General features: G+C 36.0%; 2 protein-coding genes across 2 annotated transcripts; one reads left to right on the forward strand and one right to left on the reverse strand.

Moving 5' to 3' along the window:
• Positions 1 to 1,649: 1,649 nt before the first annotated feature.
• On the reverse strand, positions 1,650 to 14,788 carry LOC112057963 (uncharacterized). Its single transcript, XM_052887813.1, has 8 exons — positions 13,289 to 14,788; positions 12,337 to 12,503; positions 11,533 to 11,691; positions 10,838 to 10,923; positions 10,183 to 10,340; positions 9,529 to 9,798; positions 8,144 to 8,554; positions 1,650 to 7,872 (listed from the first exon to the last, which is right to left on the reverse strand). Exons 1-7 carry the CDS (start codon positions 14,547 to 14,549, stop codon positions 8,358 to 8,360), a joined length of 2,298 nt encoding a protein of 765 aa, XP_052743773.1. The 5' UTR covers positions 14,550 to 14,788; the 3' UTR covers positions 1,650 to 7,872; positions 8,144 to 8,357.
• Positions 14,789 to 15,337: 549 nt separating this feature from the next.
• On the forward strand, positions 15,338 to 27,144 carry LOC112057964 (ras-related protein Rab-2A). The gene is made up of 6 exons (XM_024098578.2): positions 15,338 to 15,556; positions 17,480 to 17,639; positions 18,472 to 18,627; positions 19,575 to 19,755; positions 20,757 to 20,906; positions 22,018 to 27,144. Exons 1-5 carry the CDS (start codon positions 15,511 to 15,513, stop codon positions 20,853 to 20,855), a joined length of 642 nt encoding a protein of 213 aa, XP_023954346.1. The 5' UTR covers positions 15,338 to 15,510; the 3' UTR covers positions 20,856 to 20,906; positions 22,018 to 27,144.
• The last annotated feature ends 124 nt before the right edge of the window (positions 27,145 to 27,268 follow it).

Below are 27,268 nucleotides of genomic sequence, written 5' to 3' on the forward strand. Positions count from 1 at the left end.
TTCAAGCCATGTAAGCATATCTTATAGATTTATATTTTGCAGACAGTGTTGTTTCATGTGGTCCTGTCAGAAATGGCTTAAATTAAGACAACACCGGCTAAGCACCGACTTCATACTGATCAGCAGGTAGAACATATTATGATGTTATTTTTCGCTTTTTAGTTTAGTGGGTACGTTTTTAGGTTTTGAAGTCGGTTGTATTTTTTTTATTAAAATTTTTATTATTTTTCAATTTTTTAGTGTAAAATTTCATCCCAAACGAATACATCAGACCCCTAATGACAGTCACAACCCATCTTGGTACAAAATTCTCAGCAATACAAATTAATCAAGCCCAAGCACAAGGTAGCTACCGTAATCCGTCAAGGGGTTCCCTTCATTGACCTTGGTCTTCATCATCAGACCCCTAACAACAGACACAACTCATCTAGGTAGAAAGTTCTCAGCAATACGAATTAATCAAGGCCAAACACAAGGTAGTTACTGTAAACTGTTAAGGAGTTCCCTTATTTGTCCTTGGTCTTCATCACCAAACCCCTAAATGACAGTCACAACCTATCTATGTGGAAAGTTCTCATTAATACAAATTAATCAAGCCCAAACACAAGGTAACTGCTGTAAATCGCCGAGGAGTTCCCTCGTCTGTTTTATGACTCCATCATCAGATCGATTTTAAACCTTCATAATTTTGTATTTCTTAAAGGTATTAAATGGAAAAGTTTACGAACACACTAGACACCCATATAATTTTCGAAAGTTCCCCTCAATTTCTCCAGGATTCCATCATCAGATCTTGTCATGATGGCAATGGGACCAAATGGGGACTATACCGTTTCAAACAAAAAAAGAATTTTTGAAATCGGTCCAGGCGTCTTTGAGTAATCGGTGTACATACATAAAAAAAAAAAAAAAAAAAAAAAAAATACCGACCGAATTGAGAACCTCCTCCTTTTTGAAGTCGGTTAAAAAATCGAATCTTACAAAATAAAATCTCTTAATAGGTAGTTATAGTTAAGAATTTTTAGTGAATTCAGTAATCTGAACATACCTACTCCTAAGCAGGTTGGTATAAAAATAGAAACTTTCGACAGGCACATAGCTTTACAAATAAAGATTAATATATTTATGCTCCCAGAATTGGAGAATATAATGCAATTATGGAATTGCAATTTGCGGGAATTGACCTCTTAATAAAAAAGAAGATTGCAGCTCTATAAATGTAGATCTAGAATTCCTCAAGACTTCATCTGACATCAAGGTCAACGCCTTCAGGTCTAATAACTAATTAAGTTATCTAATAACAAATTAAGTAGGTAGGTATAATTATAATTGATTCTTTTTAATGTCAATGACCTGACCTCACATAAGACCTTACTCGCGATGTCATGAATACGGAAAGTAAAACTTATTATAAAGCTGAAAAGCTTGTTTGTTTGATTGAACGCGCTTATCTCAGGGACTACTGGTCCGATTTGGAAAATTCTTTCAGTGATAGATAGCCCAATTATCGAGGAAGGCTATAGACTATATATTATCCCCGTATTCCTACGGGAACGGGAACTACGCGGGTGAAACCGCGCGGCGTCAGCTAGTACAAAATGCGGATATCTTCAATAGAGCGGTAAAGGTAACAAAGTAAAACACTCAAATATTCTATGATAGTATATTCCAAAAATATAATGCTATACATAACATAACATTGTTTCGTCAATATTACGTCAAATTACAGTAAATGTTTACAACCTTTATAATATAATAACTACTAATAGTAATAAAGCAATGACCAACATAATAATATCCGAGTATGACATAAGTCAATTAGCAGTGCTAATTTATTTAAAACATCTTGATTGACAGCACTAAAACTTATGCTATCTCTTTCCACAGGTAACGTTATGAAAAGGATAGATATAATTTTACATTTGACAAATTAGTTTAGAGATTTGTGGGCAACCGACTTAGCACCATTATCTAAAAACTAAAGCTCAATTCAGACTACAGTGCTCTCCTAATAAAATGTACATTTATTAAACATATTTTGACATTAAAAAAATCCACCACGGCATAACGATTAGGGTTCATCAGTGAGAAAAAACAGAATCCTCATAGGATCACTTTATTGTCCGTCTGTTATGGCAGGCATCCACTGATCCGCATCGTACGGATCGCATCAAACAGATTTTATCTACCGTAAAATCATAAAATGTGGACACCTACCATTAACCTCAGAGAAGCGGTTAATTCGTGGAGATTACCCAACGATAGAACTTAGAAGCGCGGATTCGTCGTGATTCTCTCGCTCGTGGAGATAGCGCCTTAGACCTTGTCCAGAAGGGGCGAATTCGTCGCGAATCGTATCGCGCCAATTCATACGCGCGTTGTCGAAGTACTAGACATCAATACATCGCGTCCACAAGCATCGCGCGAATTCAAAATACGCGCGTAAATCGCGTGCACTACGCCAGACTCGAGAGATACTAGGGACGCCTTGTTGCGTCCAGTTAACGCGCGAACTCTAGAGCGAGTGCAAGTTCAACTCCATGTTTTATACTGAATTCCTCCCCAAATGCTCGCGCGTTGGTACGCGCCTTGTAGACGCAACGGTCGCGCGTAATACGCACGAGAGAATCGCGGCGAATTCGCCCTTTCTGGACTGAGCCTTAGACTTTAATTTAACAACAGCCATGATAGTTAGTATAGATATACAACTTTCAAGAGACGGTATGGCTGTGTATGCACCTATAGTAATAAAAAGATTCCGACGAATTGATAAAATCTCTCTCCTCCTAAACTCCTCCTTTTTTTGAAGTCGGTTAACAAGCTCACCCCGCAAACGTTGATTAGTTATTCAAGGGGAGGCGTTTGTTATCGAAACCCGTTTACCAATAAGCCGTCACACACAAACTTGCCTGTCTGTATACCTTACTACAGCCACAGCAACACCGTCTTCCGAAAATAGAATATCTATAGGTACCTACTTATACTATATTAATTAATGTTCCGTATTCGATAGTAACAACTTTTGCGATGCCTTGTCAGATGTCCTCTGGTGCTAAACTTACAGTTGTTAAATTGGTAATATAATCTGTTCTTTCTTCGTCTTAAATAATAAAAAACATGCTGGCTGTACAATGTACATAACATCTAAATAACAAAGCAATTTAATATATTATTATTGATGATATTTTAATGAATTGGGTATTTGACTACTTTTTAATATTATAATTTTAATCTGGAAACAAAAACAATTTTAACTAAGTAATTATCACACAAACATACATGTATACAACAAACAAATTTTGCCATGATGTTTGTAAAATAAATAAGGTTCTAATAATTTAAAACAATTAGAAGTCATTTTTTATGGTTGTAATGTCATATATTTTTAATTTTCTAACCCCTAACAGACTTTCAGTTTTAATTGTGCAGTTATAGCTGTACAGTTTTATCTAATAGAATTTTCATTACAAAAAACTGTAGGTATAGTTAAAACTGACGTACACTGCACGTACTATTTAACTGAACAGTTCAACTTTGCAGTTAAAACTACACGGGTAAGGTACATTCGATGTGATTTTTTACATTATAAGAAGTTTAAGTTTAAACACTACAAATACATTTGTTATTTTGTTTGAACACTCATACAAATCTAATTAGTTGTGACGTCATAATTGTGCTGTATTTTGTATGGGGCGTTTTTGAGAGATTCACGGCAGCGTCGCACACATATCGTCTCTGTATCGAAAGTAATAATAAATCAATAAGTAACAATCGTAGATACACTGTTACTTAATAATTCATTAAGTTACTTCTACTATCATTAACAGGCCTCACAGACTAATTTAGTATTTTAGTCGAGTACGAAAATACTAAAGTATTCCGAACTAGGCTAACTTGGGAAAGGTACAAGTAACTTTCAATACTAAGAAATTGTCAAATACCCAATTCAATTATTTTTGTGATTTTCGTGCGGTAAAACGATAATACAGAAGAATGTGCTAATTTAATTTTGACTAGTAAGCACCAATTGACTAACGTACGTAACTATATCCTTAAAAAAATATTTACAATTTTTTTTTTCGGTGTGGCTAATAAAATTTAGCCAAATACAAAGCGTAGGTCATAGAAGGACCTGTATAGTACACTCAAGACTTAGACTACATTAATTTTTGGGCGTTGAACTTCAAACCACAGACTATATTTATCTTTACTTGGTTCATGCAAACATACGCATTCATATAAAGTAAAATTACAAGTATAAAGACTATCATAACCAACAACCATACATTACAGCAACAGTGGTCATCTCCTCCCAAAAATGTGCCTCGAGGCTTTGCCTCCTTGCGTATTAGACTCGGGGAACTTGCTCCCACTACCTTGCCCGAGTATTAGAGGCGGGGAACTTGCTCCCCCAGCTTTGCCCGAGTATTAGACGCGGGGAACTTGCTCCCCCAGCTTTGCCCGAGTATTAGACGCGGGGAACTTGCTCCCCCAGCTTTGCCCGAGTATTAGACGCGGGGGAATTTGCTCCCCAGCCTTGCCCGAGTATTAGACGCGGGGGAACTTGCTCCCCCAGCCTTGCCCGAGTATTAGACGCGGGGGAACTTGCTCCCCCGGTGATTTCTTCTAGCCCTTTCGGGGCCCCTTTGCTTCGCGTACTGTGACCTCGCTATCCGTGGGGCTATAGTGTCATAGTACGTTCCGTGGTGGTACCGATTCGGCACCATAGATTAGTTAAATAGATAGACAGATAGACATACATACAGACAGACAGATAGATAGATATAGTGCCAAAAAGTTATCTGGCTTGATGAGGGAGTCGCAAATGTCGCGCTTTTATTAAGTCTTTCAAAATGGCGACCTATTTAGTTTTACTTTAAGGTTTGGCCAAAAAAGTGTGTGGCTGTAAAATGTTCAACGCCCAAATTTAAATTGTCCACAGTCGCAATAATTTTGCCGAACCATAATAAAACAGCTTTGAGATTTTTTTAACTATAGTCTGGTAACCTATAGACCAATCTAGAATAAAGTTCAGTAATTGCTTATTAATAACAATTTTTGTCTGCACAAAAAACAGCAATTACATGATATGACAATTAGTTTTAAACACAATAGATTTAAAGAAATTTTATCGACCTGTTACACCTGCAAAAATATTTATCATTATTTACATAACTAGGTATGTAATAAAAAAGCAATTTTAACATACATTATGTTGATTATTATTGTTATATAAAATATCCTATAAAATAGCCTAGATGCTTCGCAAATCTGTTGTAGGTATTTATAAAGATTTCATATTTTTTCCAGTAGATAAGTACTACACAAAAATACATTTGTAGAATACAGATCAGATCTTATATTATGTAAATTATTTTAACCACAGAATACACAATAGTTTTAACATTGCCGCGTACTTACATTAACTGTGTTAGTGTTTATAAATAAGTGCAAGATGTCATACTTATAAATACGTCAAGTCTTGCACATACAGGGTGTCCCGTAATTAATGGATAAAACGCAAATGGTTTTTAAATGATGGTACACTTCGGCTCCATACATTTTTTTACAGGACAATTTTTTTATATTTGGCCATCTTAATGACAGAAAAATAATTATTGCATTCAAAGCTTCTTGTACAAAACAAATACAACATTATTTACAAAAATAGCATTGTTAATTTAATCCGTAATGTTTTACATAAATCATATTTACAGCAACAGCGTTAAAAAAACTGATTCAAGATAGAAAATTATGAACAATCCGAAAAAAACATATAACTTGGTCACCCTAGAGATTTTCGGAAAACTATTAAAATTAGTTTTAAATAATTAGGTGGTGCATCTACCATTTGCGTTTTATACATCCATATATACACTACACAACACCTGTAAGATTGGCACAATAACATATCTCGAGACAAGATGAAGACAAATGTCGACCAATCCGGTGAACCAAAAATATAGCTTACTCTTTCGCTGCGATAGAACAAAAGCGAGTGAGCGATATATTAGATTCTGGAGCTAGTTTTCGAGATATATGTCATGGTGCTTCTTAGGCCTGAAGACCATTAAAAATTATAAATAATAATTAACCTATATATATGATATGGATTACTAACAACTTGTAGGATCAATAATTGTGATCTTATTTCGAGTTTTAAGTCATAGATAAATAATTATTAATAGAATAATTCGACATCCAATGCAAGCAATAAATTATTATATAACATAAATACCTACTTCTATACCTTCGTGTATCCCATTGAATGTAAAAGCCGCCTACGTAATTTTTTTACTTACCTAATAGTACATATTAGTTTTTTTACACAATTCTGTACAAATTTAATTTCACATTTATCCAAAGAACATTATTTATCCAAAGAAAATTCGGTGGTTTTACACTAAGTTAAATTACTGGTCTTTTATATGCGGGATTAGGGTAATAACACACATATCAACTGGGAAATTGATCGTAGCTGTATCGCCTCGCCGTCGATTCGGCTACGACTAAGCGACGCCGCGCTTCAGGGCACTACACAAACAATCAAATCTTGCCTCTATATAATGTTAGTATAGATTAGTTTATTTATTGCTATGTATTTTGTTCATTAAGTAAGGTATTTGTGTATTAGGATGTATAACCAAAGGTTGTCTGGAAGAAATAGCTATTTAGCGATAAGGCCGCCTTTTGTATGCTGATCTCTTCATGTTTATATTTCTCGTGTTTTTATTGTGGTGTACAAATAAAGTGTCGGCGAGTTATTCAAAATCGTAACGTATTGTTATTTAGTTAACATATATTACGATTTAGATTAGTCTGTGTTGCAGTAAAGAGTTTTGTACAAAGATTACTGGCTGACTCGAGTTGATAGGATACCGATCCCTTTCCGAGTTGATATGTATGCTGTGACCCTTAATCGTACGGATTGTATCCAATAAATTGACAGCCTGGCCACGACTATCAAGTTAGTGCGATGCGAAACACTGTGTGCGTAACAACAACTTACCAAAACTTAATTTTAAATTCATTAAAATCGGTATTTTCTATTATAACTAGGATTTATTTTAATTGAACTTTAAAACATAATATGGCGGAACTCGATCAAATCAAATCTTTTTATTTCAAGTAAGCTTTTACAAGCATTATTGAAAATTTATGTCTGTCAGTGAGTATGCTCTGTGTGATGATAATGTACTACGATTGTAGCAAAATAAACTATGATAGGATTGCCATATAAAAAATTTTTCATTCGAGGTATACAAAAATTTGTATAAAAAAATCGATTTAGATATTTTGAATTCGACTAGTATTAACTTCAATACATAATAATATGTATAAACCAGATCATTTCAAGGCATTTACCAGCAAAAAAAATGCAATTCACATGAGGCAAATTTTTTAACAGTCCTAAAATCACCAGCGATGAAACTGCTATATAAGGATACTGGTAATACTTCCGGGATAGTTATCTCTTATATTGCATTTCTTATTTGGTGAGTATTTGCCGAGAGCCGAGCCTACTGTTAGGACCTACTGTTTTAAAAGTTGTGCCGTATTTAGTTTTTATATGCCCAAGGCATAACTGCGAATGTTGGTATCGTGGCACCGTGTTAAAATGTAAATGCAATGCAATTACATTTTCCTTTTTTTAGAATTTAACATATTTTACATTTTCCTTTCCTTTCTTTCTGGATACTGTATTATACTTGTTACCGCGACTGGTTAAGCAACTAACAATCTCTTTATAATTTCGTCTCCGCTCCGCACTAAGCCGCCGCTGATATCGACAGAGTCATGGCCCGGCTGTGAGAGATTATGCTAACCTTAAGATTATTCCATCTTTTTCTCACTTGTCGCTTTGCGGTTCACCTGTTAATAAAAAAAATCCGTCTAAAACAGTTTGAAAGGAATTTCGATCGACATTAAAGATATTTGTTTTCCAAAAAGCACGTAAATTTTGAAAAGAAGAAATGCAAAAAAAAATATATTTTTTAAGCACACAATAAGTATAAGACATATTTTGCCATACATGAAATGTATAAGCGCTAAAGAATTTAATTTTTTTTTATGCGACGGTCACGCCCGCGCGGTACGTCGTACATGCGGATGTGCATCCGTCAGCTATACAGACACAACTCACCATATAAACCCGTAGCACTAGCGGGAGCCTCAAGCGGGCCCCGTGTCGGGCGCCAGCACGGGCAGCTGCGGCGCGTGCATCAGCCGCCGGTGCGCCTCGGAGCCGGTGAGCGCGGCGACGGTCACGCCCGCGCGGTACGTCGTACATGCGGATGTGCATCCGTCAGCTATACAGACACAACTCACCATATAAACCCGTAGCACTAGCGGGAGCCTCAAGCGGGCCCCGTGTCGGGCGCCAGCACGGGCAGCTGCGGCGCGTGCATCAGCCGCCGGTGCGCCTCGGAGCCGGTGAGCGCGGCGACGGTCACGCCCGCGCGGTACGCCGCTGGGATGCGGATGTGGCGCGTCCGAGTACCATGCTCGGACCAGCCGGCGGCGCGGAACTCGCGTATCACGTTTACTATCTGACCTGGAAGAGACGGATGGTTTAAATAACATTCACTATACACCATCGATCTCCTATTAAAAAGTGAATGCACAATCAGCGACCAAAAAACGTCCCCACTCAATGAATGCCAAACACAACTTCTTGGCACTCCATTCAGTAGTCGCATTTGCAAATTCAACCTTAAACTCAATCCATAAGGTTGAATTTGCTCTGAATTTGGGATTGTATTGAATATTGGACTTTTAGGTAGAATTTTCTTTACCAATAATTCTAAAACTGTCAAAGCAAAATTGGCCAGTTTTTAAGTGAAAACTTTTACATAATTGTGCATCCTTTTATTATAAGAGGTCAATGCTATACACCATATAATTAGCACTCGGACGCATTTACTATATAATAATAATAAAACCAATGTCCAACAAAGGTTATATGATTCACAATATTTGTCAGGACAACTTAACTAACAATTCAAACTGTAACTAAAACAAACCCTAGAATGGAAGAGAATGACCTTGTCCCAGGCTGTGACCGTTGTATGTAGGGTTAAGGACAAATGGGTCCTTGACAGTTAACAAACACTCCCGTTTTCCACTCCAACTCACTCTCCCCGCCTATCCCAAAATCACCCATAAAGGATTATCCAACAAAAGGTGTGGAATTATCGAACGACAAGAATGAGGTAAACCGTACGGCGAGCGTCTTACACCGCCACTCGTTCCCGCCCGATTGCTACCCCCTTCTAACTCCCTACTCTTTACGGAAATAAGTCGCGCCAGCTAGCGTCGGCACGAGTCAACACGAGATCGAGTGACGTCATATCCGCCTTAGACTACTATTTCCTACAATAGTTTCCTAACCGGGCGAACATTTATTTGATTCTCTAAAAATTTAATATCCTTAGCAAGTACACACACCGACCGTGTCACACAACGAAACTACAAAAATTTACAGTACAGTCAGCCAAATTATTGTTATCTTTTTATACTCCAACTTACCGAGAACATTGAAGGTGTGAAACCGTTCATCAGGCACATACATCAGGGGCGTCAGGTCAGTGAACCTTGTCAGGACGTCCCTCTCCCGGACAAGCAGGACGGACGGTGACGTCAGACGAGGCCACAGCGTAGTCTCCTGGACGCACTCGACCGGGTTCGTCAAATACACGCCCTGGGACGAAACGCCGAACACCATCTGGTGATGCCACGCGTCTGGGATATCTCCTTCGCAACCCACTTGCAGGTTCAGTGTTAGGATTGGCACAGCACCTAGAATGTTTATTTAATTCATCATTATCAGTCTATTTTGACGACTCACTATAGGGCCTGAATGCCCTCTTTATAAAAGATGTGGGATATGGAGCTGCTACCCACCACACTGCTCGAATGCGAGTTAGCAGGTTTATAATTTTAAATTCATTAACAGCCACTATCAGATGTTGATAATAATGACGGGGCCAGGGCTTAATGTCCTTTTCAAGGCATGTAAATATAATACCACCAATTGTATTGCCCACCGGGTAATACAACCTAGGAACCAAGAAAAAAACCACACATAAAAATATATGTAGATGATAATACAATGTATAAATAAGGATTCTAGATTAATAATTAAATGAAGAGAAGTGAGAAATGAGCTGTGTGTACACTCACCGAGAGATATCCAATCAGCGAGCCAATGCGACAGCGAGACAGCTCTCTCCGGGTGAGTGGGGAAGAACCTGGCGGTGACGAGTCCGTCCGACGCGCGCTGTATGCCCGTCACCAGGTCCGCGGCCGTGCAGCCCGCCACCGCGCGCGTCAACAGGTACCTGCAATACGATGTACAGTCATCGACATCAAAAACAACATCAACAACAACAACCGTAACAGGTTATTTACATGTTCCTATGACTAACGTATTCTGAAGTAGTATTGAAACGGTGCAAGAGACACGAATATCTTAGCATTCCGTGGATTACATGTGCGGGCGCCGGGTTCATCGTGTTTATTTATTTATTTATTTTATTTATTATTCTACAAAAACACATTTCAATTAAGCCTAACCATAGTGCAACACAAACCACAGTTGGTTTTACTGTGCTGTGACTGAGAGAAACATTTTGACTGTCAAAAAATGACATCCTTCCAAGCGAATTGTCTAGGTTTTGCCGCGAAAGGGCACCAACAAACGTAACCTATTTATTATTCCAGATTCTGACAAAAATGACAATCTTTACAATTTTGTGTATTTATGAATTTTATTCAATGTAAAGACATTCAATATCTACACTTTATTTGATTGTGCAATTATAAAAATAGTAAGTACCTCGGTAAAGGCGCATTGTTTGCCCTCAGTCGTGTTCCTACTGCAGTGTTGATCCTTTCTATATCCACAGGTACCCCCAACGCTATCTACAAGCAAATAGGGATTAAATTAACAAAGATAATTTATGTTTAAAAATATGTAGTAATGTTTTTATTTAACATGCCATCAACATCGGCCAAAGGACATTTACTACTAATTCAACTTCCAGAAGAATTTGATGAAACCGGCCAGATTACTTCATACTTACTAGAGAGCCCAACCAAAACTGGTTTTCTGGCCAAAACCGAAACCGAAACCGAAACTCATGTGGTTCATCATTTAATCAACATAATTTAAAAAAAAAAATAATAATATAAAATTAATATTTATTGTTTTTTCAAATGAAGTTCTCATAGCAAAATATTTATCAGTTATCAATAATCAAATCACTAATTGTTACTGTTACGTTAAATACCAAGTATTTTGTTATGTACTTAGAAGAATCATGAATCTCTTGTAGGTACCTCTTATATAAAAATAATTATTAATAAAATTACTATTACAGTCTTAGTTCCAGTCTAAACAAAGACAATCAAATCGAAAAACTTCCGGTTTCGGCAAAAGTTTCGGCCTGCTCTGGCCGAAACCGAAACTGCCGCAAACTTGAAATTAGGCCGAAATCAAAACCGAACTTTCGGTCCGACACAAATACTTACGAATGTATTAACGACAGCCGTGGCTCCGCAGGCCGAGGTGCCGATCTGCGTCACTTGCCGCTCGCACGCCTCGCGCTCCGACCAGACCATGCAGCGCGGCGGCGCCACGCATGTCACAGTACTGTCACTCGACGTGTCCTGAACTTGCTCTGATTGTGCCTGGAAATCATAACATTATGAAATTATACTAGTGTTCTTCTTCTTCTTGATGTCGCAGCTCTGCAGATCTTCTCGAGGTCCCTGTATCACATTGGCCGTTATCAATCTATTGTGATCACCACTGACTAGATTTCCCCTCCAATACTGGTTGCCTCCAGGTACAGCAGCAGTTTCTTGGCTGGGATGTGTTTTACCTCCTCCTGGTTTACTGTGAAATGCCCTAAGTGGAGGTAGCGTTTATGTATTAGAGCTGGACAATTGCATAGGTGTTTCCTCTACCTCTAGACAGAGTCTGCACAGATCTGTGTCCCGGAGTTCAGGGATTTTACCAGCGCTTTAGAGTAATTCGTTCCTGGAAGTTTTCTCCAGCGAATGAGAGTGAGAGGAGTGTTCACTCACTGATCTAATTCTAATCAAAACCTGTCTAATCAAAATCAAAACCAAGAAAATGAATATACATGAAAGTAAGCTCAAGTGACATTACCTAAGAATTGAAAATTATAAAAGTTAAGTTTTATAAGTGTTTCATGATGAAAAATAAAATACAAAAATTTATTCATTAGACAAAAACTCAAGTATTAAATTTTCATGTATGTCTAATAGACAATTCTTTATCAGTTTACAGATTTCAAGGACATATCTTACCATTGCTGCATCATGGCTCTCTATATCTGATGCAGTTTTCTCCACCATCAGTTTCTTGGCCATTGTAACATGGTACAGAGCAGACGAAAGGTTTACAGAGTCCATCACAGGTCTCTCCCCTTGGTTGATCTGGTATGCAAAGGGCTGCTCTAAATGTTCTTCATCATCTAAAAAGGTAGATAAATAAGTTAATAAGGTAATAATGTCAAAGCAGAACCCTAAGTAAAATTGAAGACTATAGTAGATGATAAAGGAACATGAGCATTGTCACAAGCAGCATGTGAAATTACATTCTTGTATAGATGATGGTTTTCCTTTTAAGTATAGCAATGTTGGGCCTTGATAGCCCAGTTGATGACCTCTGCCTCTGATTGTGTGTGTGACTCGAATCCAATCCGTAGCCTGCAGTTCCAACTTTTCAGTTGTGTGTATTCTAAGAAATAAAATATCACATGTCGCAAAAACAAAATGAGCAAACCTGCATACCAGATTTTTTTTTTAATTCTCTGCATGTCTGAAGTCTGCCAATCCTTGTGGTGGACTTTTGGCCTAACCCCTCTCATTCTGAGAGGAGACTCAAGCTCAGAAGTGAGCCAAATATGGTTTGATAATAATGATTGCAATGTCAGGAACAATTATGGATGTAACTGTTTCCTGAGGTAAAAACTTTATAATTTTCCAAAAAAAAATCTTTGTCCATGTAAGTAAAGCATGTAAATGTTTGGTTTTGGTAAAGTGTACTTTAGACTGTTTATATTAAAATTAAAGTAATTAAAGAAACAAAGACTACACATCAGTTGCTAAGTACAAGATAAAGTTTTAAAAACAAATTAATCAATTTGAGATTTGAAATCCTGATTGATTATTATTTAAAGGTTATTTATCTTAAAAGTTTATTCAAATTATGAACTTCTGGATCCAATTTTTCAACTATTTTGATGAAAATACTTACAGTTCAATATTTCTCTTGGTGATACTAAATCTCCACTAGAAGCATGCACAGAGACAATATTGTTGCTTGGACAATTGGACATTGTTCTCCGAACTAATAACTCTTCACCTCTCACATTCACATGAGTGATGTATGGCCCAAATGTCTGAACGCCTTGTGCAGTCTCTGGCTCTAAAACTGACTCTGAACCTCTGCTGGTTGATGGCTCATTGCAATAACTGGAAAGTGGCTCTACATTCCTCTTTTCCTCAACTTTAGAAGTTGATGCAACAGCTGTTGGTTGAGGCACAGCACTTGGTAAATATTCTGGAGATGTTCCTCTAAGAATAACTGGCTCGTTCTCCTCTGGTATGTTCCCAATATCCAAATCAGCATCAGGAGTCGACTCATCTCCTGTGTCAACTTCGCAAGATGGCCCAGGGTCAAAGTCCATTTCTAGGAAGTCCATATCAGGACTGGAAACCCTCGAGCCTTGTTCTCGAGCATTCTGCCCAGCCGCCTGTGGTACTTGATAATTTGGAGGCAACGGGAGATGCTTGTCAAGAGGTAAGCCCATATCCAAACTGAAGAATGAACTTGGCAAGTCTGCCAAATGTTCCCCGCCCCTGTAGGTGTAAATACAACCGTCTTCAGAGCCCAATGAGTAATCGTCATTTCCAGTGTCACTGGAGCTGTCATCTACATCGAGATTAGGTTTATTTAACTTCAAACTGGATGGTCTTTTCCTACTCTCCCTAAAACAAGCGTTGTCTAGCAAATTGTCACACACTCTGCTCATTGAAGCCCCACTAGTTGAGGGTGTATTCAAACTGTAAGAATTACCAACAGATTCTAAACATACTTTGTGCTTTTGACATGTCTGTTTATCCTGACCGGAGCTTAGACCATTATCGCATCTGTTTGTATCAGATTTGGACGCACTAACGAGATTGAACGGATGAACGCTAGACTTGTTCACGCTCTTAGACGTCTGTGGGACATTACTACATTCCTGTCTAGAATTGTTTTCCGCGAGTCGGTTAGCTGGTTGAGCCGATTCATTAATGGCCACGGAATAAGAAGTACTAGGCCGTGGGCCGTTCACTGGGCACGTACGAGGATCCGATTCATGTGACATTGATGTAAACACATTCTGCTCGCCATCACCTTGCCCCGATTGTTTCGAGGAACCTTTACAATTCTTAGGTAAGTCACTATCACGGGTCGGCGGTGGTTTACCGTGATTTCGAGACAAATTAGACTCTTCGGGAGAATCCATCATTACAAAAACTTTCTTTCAACAGTGGTCGGCATTGTATTGTTTAAGGTTAATAAAAAATAAAGGCCCTCTCAATGTAATTAACAATTACAAAAAGGGTTAGTTAATCTTTCTTATAAACGTAAGAGAACTAACATAGTTTTTACATATAGTAAAGAAGTATTTTTCAATTGGTTATTACTCAATATTGGATTTAATAATAACAAACCACAAGACAAGCAAACCAATTTTCAACAATTGACTTTAACTTGACACTGACAGTTTGCATGAATTGACAATTGACATTTACTTGACAAGTTGCACAGACGTTATCGCCATCGGTTTGAACGTAGAGGAATGAGGTAGGAGGCTGAATGGAATGGGAAACATTATTATTAGACTAATAATAAGGCGTAGTCGAACTTTTTTATCGTAGCGATTGATCAAATGAAATTAAAATGCTACAGTACATTTAATATACATACAATAATCATAATCAATAAATAATATATGTATTTTTAGAAGCTCGCCAACTCTTATCTTTTATGCTGGGAGGCCTATCGTAATGTTCAAATAGAGGAAATTCATTTGAGGCAGATAATGGTGTTAATATATTGAATATAACTGTGTATTATTAATTTTCTTTGCCACATTTTTATTTTTGGAGCAAGATATACTTGCCTGTGGCACTGGCATTATATATTCAATCATAGACTTAATAGAGTAGTCAGTTCTCTCTTCCGACTTCTGAAAAGTCCACCAAATAATATTATTCTTAGTCCTTTCCAGTCTCCATTCCATTCCTTTTCTTTATTTCATTCCTGTCAGTTTGCGATTTTTCACAATGACACATTGAAATATCTATTTCTAACCAGCTGTAAGATTATTAAAATTGCGTATTATTTACTAGAAAATTGATACAAAAAGCTTTGTGCAGCATTTTTATTATTCGCATTCATTGTAAAGTTAATAAACATTAGCTAAAATGGCTTACGCCTACTTGTTCAAATACATCATCATCGGCGACACAGGTATTGATTTTATTTCTATAATTTTTTATCATTGCATTTAGACTTTACTGTTCTCTTTTGATTACTTGTTTTATTTAATGTAAATACTTTAGAAATCGATATTAGCTCTACTATTCCTATTAGTATTTTGCATACAAAACAGGAATAGATTTTTAGTGATAGCATAGCTAATTGACATGAATATACCCTGCCTCCTACGCTGCGGCGTATACAAGTGGTTGAGTCGCATATTATGTTCACTATCAGTTTAATAATGTAATGTAAACCGAATCAATTAGTGTTTCAATTAATACAATACACAAATGTTTGTCAGATAACTGTATACCAGTATTAATCATCAAATTACTTGTTCCTATGTCAAGGTCTTTCTTTGTTTTTTTTTTGTTAATAACCTTAGAACACATTTAAATAACAATGAATTCAGGTATTAGTTAGTGTTCTGCCAAAATCTGATTGTTATTTATTTAAAAATATTAATAAAGATAAGTTATATACAAAATACTATATGTTTGTAAGCAATATTATAGTCTCTTTTGTTCTAAAATTGTTACTTTTCTTTGTCATAGTTATCAATAAAAAAATTACTGTACAAATGCCTAGCTGTGCTAAGGGATTTTTTTTTGCATTTGTATCCTTATATTATGTACCTATAATGAAACAATTTTTTTAAATTCAGAGTACTTCAAATTAACAGTATTTAGTATTTCCGTAAAGAAGCTAATTATTTTAAGGCTAATAAATATTTCCTGCATAGAATCTTTGGTATGCTTATTACTTAAATTTTGCTGTGGCTTGTATTAGAAAGTTATTTTCTTTATATAATGTAAAGAATTTGCATTAGCATAATGACTAAAAATTATAACAATTAAAAGTAATAGAATGTTTGAAAGTAATACAAGAGCACAAAGTAATTATAACAGTGTGAATGGTTTAAGATTTCTTGATATGGTATGTTATTAAGAAAGATGGATAATTAAATATGATTTTTAGATCTTTTAAGAATAAAATCCCATGTAACTTTCAAGTCTTGATATTAAATTGCATTTGACGACATATTATACAATTCTGTTATTAAGTCTACAGATAAATAAACAGTGTAGTGCTGCACATCTCACAACACAACAATTCTTTAAAATCTTATATTATATTATATTATTATATCTTACTAGCGGACGCCTGCGGAAATTTAGTTTTTTGCAATTCCCTCTGAAACCATGGATTTTTCTGGGATAAAAAGTAACCTATGTGTTAATCCAGGCTATAATATATCTCAATACCAAATTTCAGCTAATTCGGTTCAGTAGGCATCAAAAAAGTAACAAATATTCTTGTCATCAAAATCATCAGTTTTTGCAAATCTCAGGAAACCATGGAGTTTTTCCGGATAAAAAGTAGCCTATGTGTTAATCCAGAGTAAAATCTATTTCCATTCCAAATTTCAGCCAAATCGTTAGTAGTAGTAGTAGTAGTAGCGGCGTTAAAGAGAAACAATCATCCAAACAAAAATACATCCAAACATCCATACATACTATGGTGTTTATAATATTAGTACTAGCGGACCCCGTCAAGCTTGGCTTTAAATTATGTGCGCTACTTTGCTACCCTTACCCTACAGACACTCTATAAAAACTTCGACCCCCCAATTTAAGGGAAGTGGAGGGTTAGAAAGAGACAAAAATTAGCCTATGTCTCTTCAACTATCTCCACTTAAAAAATCACGTCAATTTGTCGCTCTGTTTAGCAGTGAAACAAACAAACGGACAGACAGTCACACCCTTTCACATTTATAATATTAGTATGGTTATCAGCCTATGTTATAAAATAAAAAAACACTGCACATATCATACCAAGTGTAAGGCCCTGAACAAAGAAGAAAAAAAAAATTATTATAAAAATATTGTGTACATCTGCATCATTTTTCAGGTGTTGGAAAGTCTTGCCTGCTGCTCCAGTTTACAGACAAGAGATTTCAGCCAGTTCATGATCTGACCATTGGTGTAGAATTCGGTGCTCGCATGATCACCATTGATGGCAAGCAAATCAAACTTCAGATTTGGGACACCGCTGGGCAAGAGGCGTTCAGGTAAAAATATTTGACAGAAAACTCAGTGTTCTCAGGATCTACATTGATAATTAAGATGATAATTAAGAACCAATGACATTGACTGGCCATCTTTACAGCAAGACTAAACAGGAATCTTTACAGCATGTTGGTGTATATGTCATCGTAAACATATACACCAACATGCTGCATGTCATCGTAAACGGCGACCTGGGCGGCCTGCTAAGCTTCTGGAGCGAGCTCGGCTGGATGGAGTGAATCCAGCGGGAACCTACACCGAGAGACCCACGACAACGGCCAATCACATGGCTAAGTGCAGAAATGGCCCAGACCAAAAAAAAAAGTGTCATCATAAAATTGTAAATACCGTTAGTTTATAATCTATCTCGCGCAAGATTGTGAACTGTTGATAGATTGTGAACTCCAGACATAATCCTAAGAACCGGAACTTGAGTGGCTCAGAAACTGATGGTTAGGTTAGGTATTTTTTTATTTATGAACATACAAATAAAAAATCCTTGCAATCTACCCAATAATAACATGTTAGATTGTAAGCAGTATGTTGCAGTTCACAATCTCGCGAGATACTTGTAGATTATAAACTAACGGTATTTATTTTACGGTGACATATCTTTTAACTGATAGCTCTATTTTACCTATTTTAATAGTAATCAAAATGAATAATTCTTCAACACATAAATTACTACTTAAATAATGGATTTTCTGTGAGATCTGGGCAGCAATCATCAATTATTATTTACTATTAATAATGAAATTTTGAAAGTGACCTGTTTTTTTTTCATAAAAAACTTGTAATTTTTATTTTAATCGTAGTATTTTTTCTGTTCCACAGATCAATCACTCGATCATATTATAGAGGTGCTGCGGGCGCTCTACTAGTGTACGACATCACCAGACGAGAGACGTTCAATCATCTGACGACCTGGCTAGAAGACGCGCGCCAGCATTCCAACTCAAATATGGTTATCATGCTTATTGGTAATAAGAGGTGAGAAGTTTTCATATGTATGAATATTTGCCTTCTTTCATTTTTATATCTACTATATATATCTGAAAAATTATATTGTTGCTTCTTATCCATAGCTTTGCCATTCAGTATGGTTGTGAACCCTCCCTATGGGTGAACAATTATGCACATTTTTTTTTGTAAATGTTCTCTATTAAACTTTAATTGAATATTTTGAGGTATTTCTATAATAAAAAGAAACTAACCTAACAAAAAATAATTTAATAAAGACAAATACTAGATTAACCAATAAAGTATTAATTGATTATGAAACACGGCTAAAACTCATGTGATATAGGTCGGAGTATGCCCGACTAGTTTAGAACTCATACAGGGCCCTTAGTCTTGAGCTGGTTCTTGCAACGCGGCCAGATACAAACTGCGAAGCGGCGGCGCGGCGCACAGCTGCTCGCATCGCGCGCTGGGAGAGGGGTTGAGTGGCGGGGAGTGAAGGTTCCGTTACAGTCTCCGACGATTCATTAATCTTAAAAGAAAACTCTAGCCTTTAATTATTTGTTACTGATTGATCTTTACAACATGAACTTTTTTTATTTATTTTTTATTAATGTCATCTTCATTAGACTCGTCTTCTTGTAAGCAAACCGAACTAACGCTTGTTTAGATCGTGCCGCGTTGCAAGAACCAGCTCATGATTAAGGGCCCAGTATGGGTTTGAAACTAGTCGGGTATACTCCGACCTTACATCACGTGATTTTTAGCCGTATTTCATAATCAATTAATATGAATAACACTCACGATAGTTTAAATTCTAAAATAACCAATAGTCTTTATTAAGTGAATAGAAATAGAAATCTTCCCATTAAATTGAAGTTACTGCTTGATTATTGCTCGAAAGAAGTACGTTGCAGCCAAGCAGTACTGCTGAGTTTTGGTTTAAGAAAGAAAGTCCAGGTTATTATTTATTCCAGCGATTTGGAATCCCGACGCGAAGTGAAAAAGGAGGAGGGTGAGGCCTTCGCGCGCGAGCACGGCCTCGTGTTCATGGAGACCTCGGCCAAGACCGCCGCCAACGTGGAGGAGGCCTTCATCAACACCGCCAAGGAGATCTACGAGAAGATACAGGAGGGAGTCTTTGATATCAACAATGAGGTTAGATATTATTATTTCAAACATATTGTATGTTTTCAACATAGTGTGTGTTGTTACAGCGACGAAGAGTCCATACAGACCGATTCCCGCCGGGTTACCTTTTAAAAATCTATACATGTATATGGTGGATGTATGACAAACCGGAGTTTGTATCAAGCGGTATGAATTTCCTTTTCTTTAGGACGGCTTACCTTCGTCAAATCTCCATCCTTCGCCACCGGTGTGTTGTAGCAGTTTCAAGTGTAGTCTTCATTTAGTCTTTGGCCGTGCCGTCACCAAAGTAGTCTAAATTAGACTGCTATCACTTGACATTCATGGCGAACTTGGTTATATACATTAGCGTCCGGTCTTAGCACGAATAATGTATATAAGGGCAACATAGAGGGAGCCTACATCAACACCGCTATGGAGATTACGAAACGTTACAGGAGGTAATATTGGATATTAACAATGAGAAGCCTTTTCACTCTTGTTCTAAACATCATTTCCTGTGCAACAGTCATTCCCTGCGTGGCGTCTTTGCTGGAGTAGACGAGATTTCGGAATACAACACAAACAAAGAGCACCTTTAAAATAAAAAATAAAAATAGCCTTTATTCTCTGACTGCTGAATATATATGTTATACCTAATACTATTACTTAATTTATACACCAGAGCAATCAGGTTGTCCTTCGACATAGGCCTCCTCCAGACTTTTCCACTCTACTCGATCTCTGGCCTTTCCTCGCCATCCTTTCGGCAGGTCATCCTCCCATCTCTTATGTGGTCGTCCTTGCCTCCTTTTCCCATCTCTGGGGTACCATTGCATGACCTGTTTGGACCATTTTTCTTTCGAGGATCTCAGCACATGTCCCGTCCAGCGCCACTTCAGCCTTTTTATCTTTTTAAAAACATCAGTAACACCAGTGGCTTTTCTGATTTTCTTTAAACTCCACTTGTCAGCAAGAGCACCTTATTACTCGTATATAACTTAGATGTGCTTATCTTGTTGTTGTTCCAGGCGAATGGCATCAAGATTGGGCCGCAGCACTCGACGGCGGGCGCGGGCGGCGCGGGGGGCGCGGGCGCAGGCGGCGCTCCCCCCGGCGGTTGCTGTTAGGTGCTGCGCTGCACACGCTGAGGACTGCGGGCGCCGTACGCTTCGACAGAGGTACACACATAGACGCATTGTTATGAACTGTCTCGTCGTGCCCTAAATGTCAATAGACATAGGGCTGTGCCGTTTTCGCACTAAGCCATTTATGGTTGGTCAATGTACGTGGATACGTTAAATGGCTTGTTGGTGTTACAAACTATTATTATATAACTAATTTTATAAACTATATAACTAATTTCAAATGTGGAACTTCAATAAGAATATTCATGAAAGATATTTGGTCCAAGTAGTTGGCCAAAAAATAGCAAAGGATGTAATTAATTAGCTGAAAGTTCATGAAAAAAATAAGACTAAACGTATATGAAACATACGTTATAAACGCCCTTAATTAAGGAGCTTCATGAGGCCCATTTATGTACAAGAGAGAATGACATTAGAAAAACATTCATGGCGCGACGAGACCGTTCATAACGAGCCTTCTAATAGTGGCAGTTCGTCAAATAGTTTATGATTTACACTAGTGTTTCAAATGAGAAATGCACATAATATACATATTGAATGTTTATATTATGTTCATTTTGCAGTTAATTTCGTTCTTCAGTGTCAGGGTATGGAGTATTTCTTACTTACCTTTATTACATTTCCATTAAAATATCTAAATATGATAATGGGTATGGCTTCAATATGTTTTACTGCCACAACACTAAGCGTGTTATTGACTGTAAACTTGATTGTGTGTGGCCTAGCATTAGGCTGTAATGGCTTTTTTTGATTTGAATGTAAGTTATATTTCGTTTTTCACAAATCCCTCGGGAACCATAGATTTTTCCGGTATAAAAAGTAGCCTTTGTGTTTATCCATGCTATAATATATATCAATACCAAATTTCAGCTAATTCGGTTCAGTAGTTGAGGCGTGAAAGAGTAACAAACATTCATATCATTAAAATCATCAGTTTTCGCAAATCTCGGGAAACCATGGATTTTTTCGGGGTAAAAAGTAGCCTATGTGTTAATCCAGAGTAAAATCCATTTCCATTCCAAATTTTAGCCAAATCGCTTCAGTAGTAGGGGCATTAAAGAGTAACAAACATCCATACAAACTTTCGCGTTTATAATATTAGTAGGATAGGATGTATATATCTACACATTTTATTCACTTACAGAAGAGGTGCAGCTGTGTGCAACAAACTTTGGTACAGAAACTTACTGCATGACGGGTTACTAGATTTCATTTACGCTACAAACTGTTGCAACTCGACTCAATAATATAGCGACGAGGTGTTTGGCAAGCCTAAAAAAATTGCCCCTTTATAATTAACGAGATAAATCAATAAAAAATACCCTTTTGTAAGACACGCCCTAATAAGTAATCATTTTTACGTCGAATTGTAATATTTTAATATGTAATTTTTATTTTTGCAAAGTAAAAGCATATTTACATTAATCCAGTCAGTTCTACCACCCCTACGTCCGTGATCTGCTGAAGTAAATATGTAATCTGTCGATATATTGTGAACTAAACATACTGATTACAATTTAACGTATTATTTTTCGGTGTATTATAATCTATCGAAGTGAAACCGTTAAATTGCAATCTTGAAACGTCAACTGTCCGAATTTGCCCCTGATTGGTCGGCTTTACAGCAGATTGTTCTGTGTCCATAGAGTTAGGAATGAAACATATATGTCAGTCAAATAAAATAGTTCAAGAATTGTGACATCACGTATTTATTTATTATTTATTATACCTAAAGACAGACTAACCTAACCTAACTTTAGATTTGACAAAATTATTCTTATAATAACCAATAACAACATTTTACTAATGGAAGAACAGTGTTTAAAACTTTAATAATAATTATACATGATACATATGTCACTTCTGCGACTAAGATGAATATGACATATAGAATGTTAAAAAACTGTCAAACGGTAAAGGCTGTATGTAGAGCTTTCCAAAAAGTGACATCGATACATTATTTGAGTATGTCACTAACTTTGGTAGTTTGGTAAACAATGCATTAATCACTGACTGGGTTAGTTTCTACTGGAAAACGCAATGTAAATAGACGTTTAGCTATTTACAAATATAATAAATGTAAAAGAAGTACACATTGTTCATATTACATATTTTGGTGTCAAAACTTTTGTAGCAAACGTTTTTAAATTATAACATGTGTGAGCTTGGGCTCATAGTATTCATATAGGCATATTCGAAATAAAAGCATTGCTACTGTTTGTGTTCTCCATTTTAGGGTTAACTCTGAAAGGAATTTATAATAATTATTGAATTTTAAATACATATTCTTTTAAGGACCCCATATATGATCAAACTTTTCAAATCAAACAATTTAATAGTCTGTAGTGTTGATTAAAGCGTCTGTCAATCATTGTTTAATGTTATTATACTAATAGCATTAACAACTGAGTCTTAGGGCCATAAATCATTTCTCTATATCTATCTCGCTTGCACTTATGGGTCTTATGGAGCCGTCTAGTGAAGGGTGTAACAATGAAAGACATATTATCGATAAGTAAAGTTTATTATCGTATCTTGTTCACAAAATTAAAAAAATTAACAATATTTGATTTAATATAATACATATTTCATATTATATAATTATTAACTAAATAAAATTAATCTTCATCTGAGTCTTCATCATCAGAATCTTCGTCTTCTGCCAAATTTATTATATATTAGTATCCATAGTGCGCAACGAGTAACACATGAATGTATTTATTTAATTGCAGTAAACACATTTATAGCAAAAAAAATACGCAATGCAATTACATTAGAAACCGACCAATCAGAATCGTCCAAATCATTATTGACTCATCATTAGCACGTGCGCAGGTAGCCGTTTATCGATAATTAGGGTGCGCAGGTAGGCGCGCTGCACATTCCTATCTTTTTTGACTTTTATGACCGGACGACTCAGATGATAATGCGCATACTATAGGGTTAAAGCCATTGGAAACAATCAATGATGTTTGACAAACTTGACTTTCTCATCAAATAATGTTTGATAAAACTGCAAATTATCATTTAATTTTTTTTAATTAAACGATTTTCATTTATTATTATTGATAATAATTTGCATTTTCAACAGAACTTTTGTTTGGTAACTCTTAAACGAATTTGTAAAATATAAATGTATTTAAAATTCAAATATTAATAAAATTTTTAATTTCAATGTTTATTTACTATGTAGTGGCAGTAACGTCTCGTATAGCTTATTATTGTCCGGCCGCTCAGAAATTGCGTTTCTGACAAATCGTGGTCGAATGGGCGATTTAACTTCGAACTGTGCTATTTCAAGTTATGCTATTATGATATACAGATATATATATTATATCTGTTTGTCTTTGTAGTAATGAAACAAATAACGAGAGAAATGTAATTGAATGTTTGTCCCATTCGATCACGACCTGTCAGAAACGCAATTTCTGAGCGGCCGGATATTATTATAAATATTTACCATAAGTATAATTAAATTCATCATGCGTAACCAGACATGTGTGTATATGTAAGAATTGACCAGGTGGAAGGAATCATTGTATTTTACATGAAATTTGTTTGGTGTCGACTTGTATGCGCTTTCCTTTTCAAAAAAAAAAATAAATAATATAGCTTTAAGATGAACATTAAAAGTGATAAAAATAGAGATTTTGTGCAATATAAAAAGGCGACCAATCTCTTTTTGAAAATGTCAAATATGCAAGATTGAGAAAAATATACTAATTGTTAATTTGTAAGGGCCGACACACATTGACGATTTCCAGTTTAACGCAGACATTTCTAGTGTTAAAAAAGGTAAAGGTTATTTTTATTAAAATAATTTACTCTTGTCCCATCGCATTTTGTTATTGTGTTAGTTAATTTTGAATGCCACGCCAGAGCTATTAATAACAATAACATTCAACGGCCTCCGTGGCGCAGTGGATTCACAAGACGGGGGTCCTGGGTTCGAACGCCAGCTGGGCCGATTGAGGTTTTCTTAATTGATCCAGGTTTGGCTGGTGGGAGGCTTCGGCCGTGGCTAGTTACCACCCTACCGATAAAAACGTACCGCTAAGCGAATTAGCGTTCCGATACGATGTCGTGTACAAACCGAAAGGTGTGTGGATTTCATCCCCCTCCTAACAAGTTAGCCCGCTTTCATCTCAGATTGCATCATCACTTACCATCAGGTGAGATTGCGATCAAGGGATAAGTTGTAAAAAAACTAAGTTTGAAATGCGATATCCCGCCGTTGTTTATATCGGTTTCACCCGCGTAATTCTCGTTCCAGTGGGAAAACGGGGATAAAATATGGTTTTGTGAAAGAATGTATCAATCGATCCAATAGTTTCAGAGCCTATTCAGTGCAAACTTCCTCTTTATAGGTAATATACTGTAGACTCTCAGTAAATTCCAACGGAACAAAAAATATATTGATTGATTATAAAACACAGCTAAAACTTACTTGAAATTCTAATAAAATTTAAGTTCTAAAAAAGAAAGAAATATTTTTTGTCGAGTTTTAAAAAGTATCTAATCACTATTATGTCGGTACTATAGATATAGATTGATATAATATCTATATTCTATATGAATTGTGAAATGATCTATAAAACCCAAGGTGATAATGAAAGCGCATACCGACACTATTCATAAAATTTTAGACTTAAGTCCGGCCGCTCAGTGATTGCGTTTTTGGCAGGTCGTGCGAATGGGACAAACAAATTACAATTCCTTCGTTTTTTGTCTCTCTCATGTTAAATCGCCCAATAGATCACGATCTGTCAGAAACGCAATCTCTGAGCGGCCGGACTTTAGCCCCGATTCTCTATGACATGATTAAAATATATACCATTGATTATTATTATCGAAATGTCATAATTATTAATTATACATTTAGGTTTTATTATTTTAATGTCATATGGAATAAGGGCCAACGTCCATTACCTGTAATTTGTTTGCACTTTTTTGTGATGTCTGCTATATTTTGACCAAGGCATTTATTCACCTATTGCTGGCCAATGAAACTACTTTTATGTTATTCCAAAGGTTCTATATATTTTATATTATTTAAATAAATGTTATAATGAATTTCAAATTAATTCAATTAACTCGTTTTGTTAGGTTTAGTTAAAAATTTAACGATTGATTGATTTATTACGTAATTATTTGGCTCACATCAAATTATTGCACTATAAACTTCATGGTGTTTTTATTGTTAAGATGTGAACCAGACTTGTATTAAAATGCTGTGAAATAAGTGAAGTTATAAAAAGGTCAGACTTTTCTATATCTTTAGATATATCAGTATGTTATTCGTATTTGAAAAACTGTCATCATCAGGAAAATACATAATTACAAGTACATATACAGGGTGCTCGGGAGTATTTCCCATAACTCTAGGGTTATATTTTTTATGGAAAATTTATTAATTATGTCCAAGAAACATGTGTTCATAAATGTCACGAAGCAGCTGATTAGTGAAGTGCGGAGTGCCATTTGTAACTATGTCGTCGTCGATATCGACAAAATCAGATACAGGCTGCATATTAAATTGACATTGAATAAAAAAATATTTCTTTTCATTTTACCTAAAGGTGTGTGTTACATGGATAGTCCGAATTACTTTGTATGAAACATAAAAAGTTTTTTTTTATTTAAAAAAATAATAGTTATGAAGTACGGCTTCTGTAAGTGGACTCGTCAGCACCTTGAAGTTATGGTAAATACACCCGAGCACCAAGTTATGGTAAATACACCTGTATACTACTAAGACTGCAGTGGTATTTTTGTGGTTCGAAAGCCTGATATGTATAGATAGATCTTTACTCACTGATATAACCATCAAATACAAACTATATTACAACTAAATTATATATATAAAAAAAAAACAATTTGTTAATTAAAGTTGTTTATTTTATTTTTATATTTTATTATAATTAAATATTATGTTGTACATTTTTTGAATCTTACATTAGCTTGTCCGCCAGGTACTCGTATTCTTATATTTAAAACGTATTTATTGATTGTCTAAAAATAAATTAATGAAGGTGGTGGCCTAGTGATTAAATTTGCACAATCAATGGTTCTCGGGGGATCCCCTTGAAGTGTCATAAGATTTTATACAGATTGACAAAATGTGATCTATGTAAGGACTGCTTGCAAGGAATTATTGAAGACATGATAACAAAACTAGGTTTATACTTTAAGTTTAGCACATTGTAATGATGTAGTAATATTTTGTAAGATAACAATATGCAAACACATTCAAGTAAATGTTGAAAAATTTTCTGTTGTTTTTTTTTTTACTTTCTATTAACTCCCCAGTCCCGTTTTTGTTTCAGTCTATTTAATTGTCTGCTAGAGTGCGCGCAAGATAAGTCTGCGCGCGACTGACGGCGCAATTATGTTGA

The sequence above is a fragment of the Bicyclus anynana genome, chromosome 20 (genome assembly GCF_947172395.1).
Source record: "Bicyclus anynana chromosome 20, ilBicAnyn1.1, whole genome shotgun sequence".
Lineage (NCBI taxonomy): Eukaryota > Metazoa > Arthropoda > Insecta > Lepidoptera > Nymphalidae > Bicyclus > Bicyclus anynana.

Bases quoted from the DNA above. Each gene is read 5' to 3' on its own strand.
- LOC112057964 (XM_024098578.2), top strand. From the start codon at position 15,511: ATGGCTTACGCCTACTTGTTCAAATACATCATCATCGGCGACACAG. The intron at 15,557-17,479 runs GTATTGATTTTA...ATCATTTTTCAG, and splicing joins CATCATCATCGGCGACACAG to GTGTTGGAAAGTCTTGCCTG. The intron at 19,756-20,756 runs GTTAGATATTAT...TTGTTGTTCCAG, and splicing joins TCTTTGATATCAACAATGAG to GCGAATGGCATCAAGATTGG.
- LOC112057963 (XM_052887813.1), bottom strand. From the start codon at position 14,549: ATGATGGATTCTCCCGAAGAGTCTAATTTGTCTCGAAATCACGGTAAA. The intron at 10,924-11,532 runs GTAAGTATTTGT...ATTTGCTTGTAG, and splicing joins CGGCTGTCGTTAATACATTC to ATAGCGTTGGGGGTACCTGT. The intron at 10,341-10,837 runs GTACTTACTATT...ATCGTATTGCAG, and splicing joins AACAATGCGCCTTTACCGAG to GTACCTGTTGACGCGCGCGG.